This window comes from Trichoplusia ni, chromosome 10, assembly GCF_003590095.1.
Source record: "Trichoplusia ni isolate ovarian cell line Hi5 chromosome 10, tn1, whole genome shotgun sequence".
Taxonomy (NCBI): domain Eukaryota; kingdom Metazoa; phylum Arthropoda; class Insecta; order Lepidoptera; family Noctuidae; genus Trichoplusia; species Trichoplusia ni.
This window is the reverse complement of record NC_039487.1, coordinates 7,651,891-7,663,999: the sequence shown is the minus strand read 5'-3', so window position 1 is coordinate 7,663,999 and position 12,109 is coordinate 7,651,891. Positions and strand designations below refer to the sequence as shown.

Sequence of the window (12,109 nt, the reverse complement as noted above, 5' to 3'; positions counted from 1 at the left end):
AAAAAGTAAAACGCTTCCAAATTCAATTTACACAACGGATTAAAAACCAAAGAAACTCTTCAATATATTTAAATGTCTCGTAAGTTTTTAGTGGCCAGTATTCAAATATATTTTAAAGAGGTTTTCTTGCTATTTATATATCACTATCTCTCCCCCCCCCCATCCCTCCTTGTTTTCGCAAAAACACTTGAACTTCACTTCATAAATAAACAGTCTTGTATTTCAATTGTTGACCACGCCCACTTACCTGCCGGCCAATCAGCGCCAAGCGCGGCAAAATTTACTGCGAACCATTTTGACAGTTCGATTTTTAGAGTTCCGCGGGGGTGAGTAAAAAACCGACGGTGAATAGTGTCTGTTCCGGTTTAGTTCTTGTCTGTTCTAGGTGTGTTGTGTTAACTTAGATAGGTAGTAGAATTAATTAATTGAAAATGTTTCTGAAAGATTTTCATTGCGGTTTTAATTATTAACACAGAATAAAGTTACGTTGATCATAAATTTTGAAGTGTGTCTCCGGACAACGAAGAATATTGTTTATTTTTAAGCCCTTTTAAGATTATATAGAAGACTCAAGACTTTTAATCTTGATAAAAAATCTTGCAGTTCAGTAATTGTAGTTGGTGGACCTAAAAAACGCTGACGGAACTCACCAAAAAATCAAAACTCTTACTTGCCCAACCGTTTTTTCGATTTGTTTTTATTTTTTTGCACTGACCACAGAGGGGCGCGTTCGTTTTTTGAACGTCAATGCTCGTCGCGTTTTCGGCGCATGATTGTACCGATTTACGATGAACGTTTTTGCTAATGAAAGTCGTAATTCTTTGGACATTCTTCACTTTTTTTTCGATTGTTTTGGGTAGTGTGCCTTTTGGATTTCGGTGATATATTTTAACTGCTTTGGATTGGATTAAGATTTTAGTATTTGGAATTGCTGATTATGGATTAAAGGGTAATTTAATGTTAATGTCGTGTATATTTGTGTTGCTTCTCGTATTGAATTAAAGTGACGATTCGCAGTCGGGAGTGTATTTTCCTATACTTTTATGTTGTTGAAATCATTTAAGAATATTTTTTTTTGAAGCTAGAAACTTATATTATTTAGAACTTAAGGACGTTTGTCATTGTAAAGAAATAAAGGTACTGAAGAGCTACTTACAAAACGTTGTCAAAAATATTCATCAACTCGCAAAATATCACAACTTTCGGCTTGAATTAAATCATAAAAGTTTCCTTTATTTTATAATCTGTAAAAGTAAAATACAGATAATATATTCGCATACATTGGCGGCAGCTTTGTCGGTCGAGTCGTGAGTTCGAATTTTAAAAAGATACCATTTTTTATTCGTTCCCCGTGTAGAAACAAAAATGATGGTTGTTTTGCTAATTCAAAATTTCTAGAAATTCGTTCGGAAAATTTAAATAAGTGACAGCGGGGTGCTTACGAATATCTAACTATCTTCCGATCAGAAAGAACTTTAATTATTGTTTTTAATGAAAACGAAAGGTGACCGATAATCATTTCAATGTTTTACCCATAATTATTAAGGCTATGACGTTATCCAGACAGCCAGTTGATAATTTCCATTGCAAAGTGAAATTATTTATTTAAATCACTAAATTAAATGCACTTTGTAATTCAAAATGACATTATTATATCGAAAACAATGGCTTTAAAACCCAGTCATTTCAATAAAAAACTTTCTCAATAACAAATGCCATTTAATATCAAAAAGCATAACTGGAACGCATAGCTGGAACTGGAACGCGCTAGAAACAATCAAAGACGAAAGAATAACTGTCGCGAAACAAAACTAAAATCATTATTATTTTGGGATTGTTCAAAATTTTCTAATAGCGATACACTTATGAAGTATTTTAGTACAAAAAGGCGCCGCTTCTTTGTCGGGCGAGTCGCGATTTTTTGTCTCACGGAATACAATAGGAACACGGGACAAATTCAGTTTGGACGGCATTCCTCGTCTGTGGTGTGTAAAAGCAATTTTAATTGACCGCCCGATGGTAATAATCGTCGAGAAAAAAAAAACCTTTTTAAGACTTACAAAAGCGGTTAGGTTTTGACGGAATGTTACTTTTGATTCCTTGAGTCAGGTTTGGCTTGGAGACATCCTTGGATGTTTAGGAAGTCTGTAATGGTTTCGGTGACGTCAGTTTTCGGATTATGTAATGTTTGAAACAGAGTGCGAGATTAATTTATTTTTTAAGGATACAAGGATTCTTGATAAGCTTATGATGAAAAGAGCAAATCACACAGCTATTCAGATCAGTGAGCTAAACTTTGTCAATCAATTGGTCACTGGAAAAATAACAGGTGGTAATTTAAAAAAATAATTTGTTATCCCTAAAACTAAAATATTTACTGTTAATCATCAGTTTCACCTTCTATATGTATATCTAAAACGCCTAATGTGATTTAATGAAACATTTGTACAAACCACAGCGAAACGCGCTTTTACGTAAAAAACTCGGATCAAAATCAGGCCATCTCTTCACTAGCTACGATGCCACAGACAAACAGAAAAACATTCACGTCCAATTACAACTTTTAATTTTGCATCAGTCGTACAAGTAATATCAAAAAATGTTGAATAATTAATTGAATAAGGATACATAAAATAGAAATCTTTATTACACATAAAGTCACATAATTTTAATAAATGCATTTATTTGTAAAATAGTTAACTCGTTCACACCTGTCGCGCCGCTAGATAGTAATTTGCAACTTTGTAGCATTAATTGTATATGGCTAAACAAGTTCCATTGGAAAATAATAGTGCAAATGTTAATTTACAATTGGCACTATAATTTACATAAAACGTTAACGAGACTGGTGCGGTTTTGAGAATAAATGAGGTACTTCTCATTTAAAACATCTTTAAAATATAGATTCTAAAATAGAACCAAAAAAGTTTCCGGAGTCATATGGTCATCTGTGAAAATTTTAACTGTCTAACTTTCACGGTTGTTAAGACGATTATACCGCCCAGCGACGGACGGACGGATCACATCTATAGGAAACCAGTACACCTGGAAATTTTTCAAGGGTTTGTTAGCCACGTCACAGGTTAAGGGGTGGTTTAAAAACTCTTGTCACCAAATTATACATCAACCATGGAAGAAGACAAGATAAAATAAAGCCCGACCGTTAAAACTTTCACCCCCTCAAGTTTTAAATGGCTCGATCGATTTGTAAGAACACTCGCAAAAAATCATCTTTAATACAAAACAAATAAAAAAAAAATTCTCAATTCGATCGCGAGCTATGATGCCACACATAAATATACATGTCAAACTTAAAACACCATCTTTTTGCATCTGGAGAGAACTTGCTAAAACTTTAAATAATACGATGGTTATTGTAAGTGACGTTTCATTAAATCACCACTTTATCCCTCATAAAGCGGTCTTAATAACCACACCTAATTGGCTAATGATAAAACAATTGCATTAACGAAACTGTTTATAAATTCACTATGCTAATACAATATTAGCAATACAAATATCCCAACCCTTTAGATGTTAAATACTCATTTAATACAGCTGACGTCTTCTACATGGTTGAGTCATTTACGCTGTTTGGGGGATAGTAATTATTTGTAGGTACTTAGTTTCAAAAATAACTGTGAGGAAAGTAAGTCGGTCTTCTTTTAAGGCTTGCACGGTGATACTGTTTTGTTAGGTAGAGGCCGTGTTGAGAACTGTATTTGTTGTAAATTTGAATGACGAGAGATTATTTTTCAATGTCCGGTGGTTAGGTTAATTAAAAATATTGGATAGATATGTTCTTTTTATTTATTTTGCGTAGCGTATGGCGTATATTTATTGAATTATAGTGAATGGGAATAGGGATGATGACAATTTTTTTTTGCAGTGTTCTTGTTGTAGTTTTTTGCATAATAATGGATACGTATTTTTTAATTTGTCCCGCAAACATAAATTGACCAAATTACAGTGAATGAAACTTACGCGTGTCTTCACGATTGAGTATAAATTTTACCATATCGTTACGTCACAAACTTTAAAGCAGTTAATCTTTGTCAATTCTAGTTTTTCTAACCAAGAAAAAATTCGTGTCTCATACTTTTCAATTATCTAACTGAGGGACTAATGAGATTTTTTCTTTTTATATCCAGTCATCATCCCTATTATGCTTGACGTCACTTCTTTGTATAGATTGTGTGTTTTGTCACGCCACAAGCCACAGTCTTCAAATTTAAAGATTATTCGACTACAAGCAAAACAATGTGTCTAGTATTTATTTTCCTTAAAATTCCTAATGACCAAGGCCAGCGAATAAACTAGGCCACCCAACTTGGAAACTTGGAACCCCAGACTCTCTCCAAATTACAAAAGTTACAACAATACACGCAGAAAGAGCATTAATGAAAATTTCAATGAATTAAAAATCATAAGCATTCATCATTTAATTAAGTGTAATTTAAGATCAAGATAATTTAGCAGAGAAATAACTATTGTATTTGTTCTCACTTATAATAACTGGTAAACGATACGTGTTTCCAACTACACTACCTTTTTTTAAAAAATATCCAAAGTGCCTCCAAAAAATTTGCTACATCAAAAAGGCACTTTTTATCTAACCACATCGTCCGTGACATAATATTTTATGTCATCCGTTTAAAAAAAACATGTCGTAACACCAGTATCCACCTGCGAATATTCGCAAAAAGCTGAAATTCCGTTTTTGCGAACAAAAACTTCTTAATAAGAAACAAGAGGAAACGGACGGGGCATCGAACCCGTAACATGTCAATACCACTATTTTGCATAGCATACGTCATTATTTGAAGCTATAGGGGGTAGGTTTCACTGTAGTCTTGAACTGTAGAGTTTAAACTCCCGTTAAACTTGGGAGACTTCGATGCTTCGATTAATGAAATCGTTTAAGGAATTTAAATTGTATGTTTTTTCTAATTAATTTTTGTTTTTTAATCATCAAAATCAGGGCATACAATATTATGGTATGGGAGAGCCATAAGATATATCTGTGACACTCAATACTCAAGCGATTCTATGTAAATGTCAATTACAATGTTTCTTCATTGTCATCCCAATTTTTGCTGGGATTTCTTGTCGGTTCTTCTACATACGAATGACATTAATGGTACCGCGCACCTAGAGTCATTATAGAACCGTTGTAAAAGCGCCCTGGAAAACGCCGTATTTCATCACCAAACTATTAAAAAACAGGTATTGATATCCATTTAAAAAGGTACTTTTTGTTTCACGCTCTCTCAAAGGACGAAGGTTTGTATGCATAATAGTTAGAAGTACAAATTACATACTTTAACACATCACATCCGATCACTCAGGCTCCTGATTACTGGTCACCTACCACTTACTTTTCAAGTAGTATTATTGTACGTGAGAAAAAGGGACGCCGCTATTCCGCGTAGCATGCCGTCTTGCTTCCACAATTGTTATAGTCGTGCGATAAGGGTTCTTGGTAGACCCTCTGATTACTGGTTCAAGATTCAACTCTTGCGGTAATAACATCCTGTGATGATAATGTTTGCAGTGCAAGCAGTTTGTTTCAACATGTGTAATTATTAGCACGCGATTCTACTTAGTTTTGTTGTTTTAAGCTCCGGAAATAGAATGGACTGGCTTTGGATGTTTTTTCATCTTTATTCGAGATAGAACTCATTTATCAAACAAACGACTCCCGCACTTAGGTATTTAGTATGCACTGGCCACTGAGACACCTAGACTCAGAACAAGAATTTGTGAATCACACAAATGCTTGACCTATGGTGTTGGTTTGCCGTGGTGACCATGTTTTTTTTGCTATCTCTGCTCTTTTTCTGTAGCTTTAATATATCGAGGGTTTTGAGAAGTCTCTAATAAAGTAAGATTCTAAAAAGCGTCTGAGTAGAAAGCAAAAACTCTATGTTACTATCACCTAATTATTGCACATATTAATTTAGGAGTCTATTTAAAATGGTTTATTTTTCAAATAACCCTAATCGGTCTTTCGTCGCGGTATTAATCCCAGTTAGTCCCATAACCCCCGTTTAACCCACAGTCAAATCTTCCGTAAGACCCACCCTCAAACGAATTTGCGAAACAAAAGGATTGTTTCCGAAAAAGTCTACGAACATATTTTTTTTCTACCAATCAGCAAAAACCTTATCGAAAAAAGTCCATTTCGGATGTGAATAAATCTGTTGCAACTATATGGCCACCGCGGAGACTTCGTTCATATTGAAAAAGATGATCAAAGGCGAAGGAAATATTTGTAGGGCTTGGATTCCGTATGATTTAAATAAAAAATACTCTCTAGTGTTTTAAGACTATGAAGCTGTGTAATTGTGTCTCCTTTTTGGTTTTATCAGGATCGGTGTGACACAAAAGTTTTTTGTTTTTAATTATCTGTATACCTAACAGGTAAACATTTTATGAAAATCATTTTGTAAAAAGTTTATGTCCTACAATAAGAACATTGCTAGGCAGCTAAATACCTATATTTTTAGAAATATATTTTAAATATTTGCTCCTATAACTTTAATGAAAATTAAAATAATTTTTGTGAAAAAAAATCATAAAAGCCTCATTTATGATTTTTTGTGTCGCTAATATTAACGACGTATTTATTTGAAATACTCAATGTTACGCCAAAAAAGGTTTTTAAAAACACTTTCTTAGAACTAGCAACATCAATCCTATTGTCTCCCACATTCAATCAGACAGTTTTTCTATCAACCAAAATTCGTACGGACCCCTAAACAAACGTAGAAAATTTAAATATCTCAAGTCACTCAGCGAAGAAATATTGGAGGCATCGTTAGTCCTACTCCATATTCTTTTTACCCTTAATATAACCAAAAAGTGTTTTTTGTTATTTCAACGGGTTTTTTGGTATGTTTAAATTTATTAGTATATTTGTCGGAGCGCTGTGTGGCTTGTGGAATTAGAATACGATTTGTAAGTTATTTAATTGGATCTTCCGGTTTTTTGTGGTATTCTTATATGGACGTTTCCTGATCAGTTGCGTTTTTTTTTGGGTGTTGCGATGTTTAGTTGTAGTTAGAAGTTTTAGTTTGGTAAAAGTAAGGTTTTACAAGCAAAAGGTGTGTAAAAGGTGTGTAATACATATTAGGTATCTTATTTGATATCAAATGTCTTGGATTTTGAGTTAAAATAGAATAGACATCGACATACTAATGATGGATTATTTGTTACGAAACTTGGATAATAAAACCTATCTACATTCGATAACTTTCACATAACTCTGTCTAGTCTCAAAGCAAAGCTTGTATTATTGGTAATAGAAAAGTGGTAATCATACTGAAATGTTTATGTTTATCTAAGTACATACATAATAAAGATAAAATACAGCCAGACACAGTATAAATGATCGTGTTGATCCAACTACCACCGGGTGGTCACAGCAATCAGGTCTGCCAACCGGTACATCAATATCAATGTCAATTTCTAACCTATTCCATTCTTCCACAGGTGAATACCGCATCGGTCTGAAGTTCAACGAGCAGCACATCCCGGACTCCCCCTTCAAGGTGTACATTTCCCCAGCGGTGGGCGACGCTCACCTTCTCGAGGTTGCCCAGTTCCCAGACTCGGCGCAGGTTGACAAGCCCACACAGTTCTACATCAGACTGAATGGTGCTAAGGGCAGTTTGGATGGCAGGGTGAGTTGCTTTTAGTAAATATTTGAAATGTTTTATGAAAAAAGTGCAGTTATATTGAACATTGAAAAGAGGTCTTCATTTTTTTGACGTATCTGTTAGAAATTAGCCTTAGCGGTTACAAAGTTATGGAGCTTCTCAAAAGGCACAATATTTTTTTTCAATTAAACAAAGTTTAAACCGTGAATTTAGAACCAATATACTTTTAAGGAATGAGAATGAAAGTCGCCAAAAATATATATGTTTACTTATATTATAATAATATATTGTTTAGAAGCTAGTTGCCATGTCAACATAAAATCGGGACAGATATTGTAAAATGCCCGATTATCCTGTGTTAATCCAAGTTATAAACATCTGTGTACCTGTTAATTTCGTCACCTGGTCAGTTTTTGCTTGAAGGAGTTAAAAACACCCATCAATACTTTTTTCACGTAGAAAGACATCAAGTTTTATGTTCTTGTATCAAAATATATTATTATATCTTTTCAATCAATAAGTCATCAATGGAAACATACAAATCAGGCCAAAAAAATCGCACCACCTTTATACATCAAATCAAATATGTATCGTTTAAAAATTTACCAGACAAGTAAACGGACAATGTCTCCTAATACCAAAGTTACAGACCCTTGGGTCAGTTTGATTTATCGTGAGAACATGACGATATCCCGTGTCCGGTTGTGTGTGATTTATGATGGATCGTATCTCGTGTATTCATTGCTGGGTGAATTTTTTTGGCATGATTTGCTTGCACAGATTTTTCGTTGGCGGTTTTCTAGATTTCGTTATGGCTGTGTACAGGGTACATTAGATTTGTAAGAGTAAAAATAAGTAGCAGATTCAGATTTATGTTGCCTACGTGCATTAATTAATTATAATTTAAAATAACTAGATACTAGCTTTTAGTATTTAATTTAAAGAAAATATTTTTTGTGGTAGTCTAATATAATAGTGAAGCTAAAAAAGAGAGTTCGGTTTTAATTTTTTTAAATGAGGTAGGTAGGTAAATGGCGATTGAACAATTTCGATCGCGTCAGTCACGTTAGTTTAGCACAAATATTATAGAACAACTAGCTGTTAGAAAAGAGTTGGTTTGCTGTGGGTAGAAGATATAAGTTATGATTTATACCTGCAAAGTTTTTTTCACATTTTCCATTGTGTCTTCGCTCCTATTAGTCGCAGCGTGATGTTTATAGCCTAAAGCCTTCCTCGATGAATGGTCTATTCAACACAAAACTATTTTTTCAATTGGGACCAGTAGTTCCTGAGCTTAGCGCGTTTAAACAAACAAACAAACTCTTCAGCTTTATATATTAATATAGATTTATATACTTTTTTCGCTCTTATATCGAGATGCTACTATTGAAATTTCGCTATTGAGATTAATGGCAATAACGGACGAGAAAAGCCATGTTATTATATTATTCGCAATTAAGGCAAAATTATAAAATCAAATTACTTAACAACTTATTTAGTTTGTACACATACCTACACATAACGATCCACAATTTCTTCAAAATATTAAAGCAAAAATCATCAAATTCTCCCCACTACATACAACTAAAACAATATATCCTTGCACAGTGTGCCTCCCCACAATTCGTGTTCAAAAAAACGCAATAAAACGGACTGACCGCACGTGACCGAGTTGCTCGAAAATAAATCATGTTAGCGCTAATATTTTATAACAGTGTGCTGCGATGAATATTGTTCCAAGTTACGGCATAAAAATTAATATGAGGGAGGAAAGTTGCCTCTTTTTTTGGCTGGCAGTGGAAAAGACCGTGTCGAAAATCTTGTGTGTTGAGAAGTCAGATTGTAGGGTTGATGTGTGTGGGTTATTTTAGATTTATCTCAAGAATTTATTATACAAAAGTAGGCTCTATGGTAAGGTGCAACTTTAATGCAGGCATGTAACCATGTGACTTTTTCAAAGTTATATGCAAGTTGAAAACATCCATGTACCCAGTGCTCCTTAAGAACTGGTAGAAAACATCGCGATCTTATGATAACCTGGATTGCAATAATGAAATCTGTAATCGCCAACCCACAGCGAGCTAGCTAGAGTAACATCAATGCCGTCTAAATGGAAACGGGCCAGTGCCTAGGAGTGGGACTTCCGTAGACTGATATTGTACTTACCCTAATATTTATTTATTACAATATGGAGGCCTAACAGCTATACAAATCTGGAATAGCTATAATTTAATTTACAGAAAGCTTGATTTGATTTGATTATTTATCTATATTAGGATTTCTTCTTCTGTTCTGTGTTCCCTAACTATCACAATTTTACTAACAATACCTACTTTTTCCCCCAGGTTATCTCGCCCTCAGGCAAAACCGACGACTGCTTCATCCAGAACATTGATGGAGACCAGTACAGCATCAGGTTCATGCCGCGGGAGAACGGAGTCCACAACATCAACGTCAAGTTCAACGGAGTGCATATCCCGGCTTCACCACTTAGGATTAAGGTAGGATGGTTTAAGTATTTGTTAATAAACATTATATTGGTAATTTTTAACTTAATAAACAATACTTTTTAAGACCTCGACGTAGCAATACAGGTTTTATACATTATAATATTTTAGTTCTTTCTGAAATAGATAGATGGCGCTACGAGCAAGTTGTTAAACTTTACTTTCTGTCTTTCGTGAAGTAAAACCTCATCTTCGAGTTTTGATTTTTGTTTCATGTATCAAAACGATTTTCTCATAACAAGAAATTTGTTTGCTATTCACAAGCTTATATTTAGCTTCACTTATCCCGGTGTCTGTACGTCTGTTGGTCAGTAATTAAATCTTCCAAGTTCAATTTGATCAACGTCCTGGTATCCAAATTTTCTAAAATTTTGTCTATATATATATAGGATATTTTGTAACAGTATAAAATTATGACATTACAAAGAGCTGTTCTGATTCTGGAGCTGCAAGATGGCGTAAAAAAACACCATCAAGTTTAGATTCGTTTGAATTGTTTTTTTGAGTACTTTGATTCCAAAGCAAAGAATCGATCTCAAAGCTTGTCGTTTATTAAATTTGTATTTATATTTACTTGTTTATTGTTTGTATAGGTCGGAAAAGACGACGCTGACCCTGCTGCCGTTCACGCTCACGGTCCTGGACTGGGAGCCGTCAAGACTGGTAAGCCTGATCTTTTTATTATCTTCAATCTTTATATTATCATTACAAACTTGATAAAATTTTATAGACTTATAAGACTAACTGAGAAACTGTTGAAAATATTGCAAGTAGTATAAGTACCTGTAATAATTAAGAGGGAAAGTGGAGATCCTTTGCCTAACAGTGAGAGATTTGAAGTTGGTCATCTTAAGACTAGCTAGCTACACATCCAAATATTTTTTTCATACATCAAAATTGAATTTAAATTCCGGTTTCTGACTCATTTTTCCTTTCGCAATAATCAATTAAATGAATCTGTATTTACTTCTAAATTTAACCTTAACCTAAAAATATGAATCCAGGTGTGAAAACTGATCTGATCATCGACACATGCAATGCTGGAGTGGGTCTGCTGGCCGTCACCATGGACGGGCCTTCAAGAGTCGCTATGGACTGCACAGACGTTGATGAGGGTTACAAGGTACGACAACAATAACAACAATTAAACTATTTTGGAATTTAATGGCTTATAATGCGGCTGAATATAGACATCTTTTAACCCGATTCCGATAGTATTTTTAATTTTGCTTCTGTATGTGGATTAATATCACATTATATTGTTGTAGATACAAACTAATAATGTATTCTTAAAAAAATATCTACCCATACTAATTTTGATCAACTTCTTTGTGATCAATTTCCTTGATTCATTAAAATGACTAATACAGTGGCAAAGATTACTCGAATATTTTTTTAAAATTCTATATTTTAATATCTTAGGTGCGTTACACGCCTCTCGCCCCTGGCTTCTACTACATGAGCATCAAATACAACGGAGCCCACATCGTCGGATCACCCTTCAAGATTGAGGCTACTGGTAATTATAACAACTATTTAATTTATAGCTGTTGTTTATCGTAAATAGATAAAGATAGTATTTATTCGTGTTAATCTAAGGCGTCAGCTGCCTAGAGACTAAATTTTCTGGATATCGATACAATCGTCCACATAATCAATCATCATACAAACATACAAACACTCCTTACAAATGCGTATGTATGTGATATATCTACGTATTTGTAAAATTAGTGTGATGTACTCGTAAAAAATCATAATACAGCACGAAAAGATCAAAAGAGCAACAAAACTGCATGAATTAAGTGCTGTAATTCATGATCATTTCATAATCCTGAAAACTTTTTATGGTATAATTTTAAAACTATGCATTTACCATTATATCTATTGTGTGGTCCCACCCATCACGGGCCGCCTTATCAGACTTGGAACAAATAGTAATCA

General features: G+C 34.0%; 1 protein-coding gene across 4 annotated transcripts in view; it reads left to right on the top strand.

Moving 5' to 3' along the window:
- Positions 1-12,109, top strand: part of LOC113497913 (filamin-A) — an 82,912-nt gene that overhangs the window by 68,317 nt on the left and 2,486 nt on the right. For all 4 annotated transcript variants that reach the window (XM_026877720.1, XM_026877719.1, XM_026877718.1 and 1 more), the window contains 5 exons: positions 7,495-7,685; positions 10,007-10,162; positions 10,762-10,831; positions 11,173-11,291; positions 11,591-11,687. In XM_026877720.1, the coding sequence (XP_026733521.1) occupies positions 7,495-7,685; positions 10,007-10,162; positions 10,762-10,831; positions 11,173-11,291; positions 11,591-11,687 (633 nt within the window). The remainder of the gene's footprint in view (positions 1-7,494; positions 7,686-10,006; positions 10,163-10,761; positions 10,832-11,172; positions 11,292-11,590; positions 11,688-12,109) is intronic.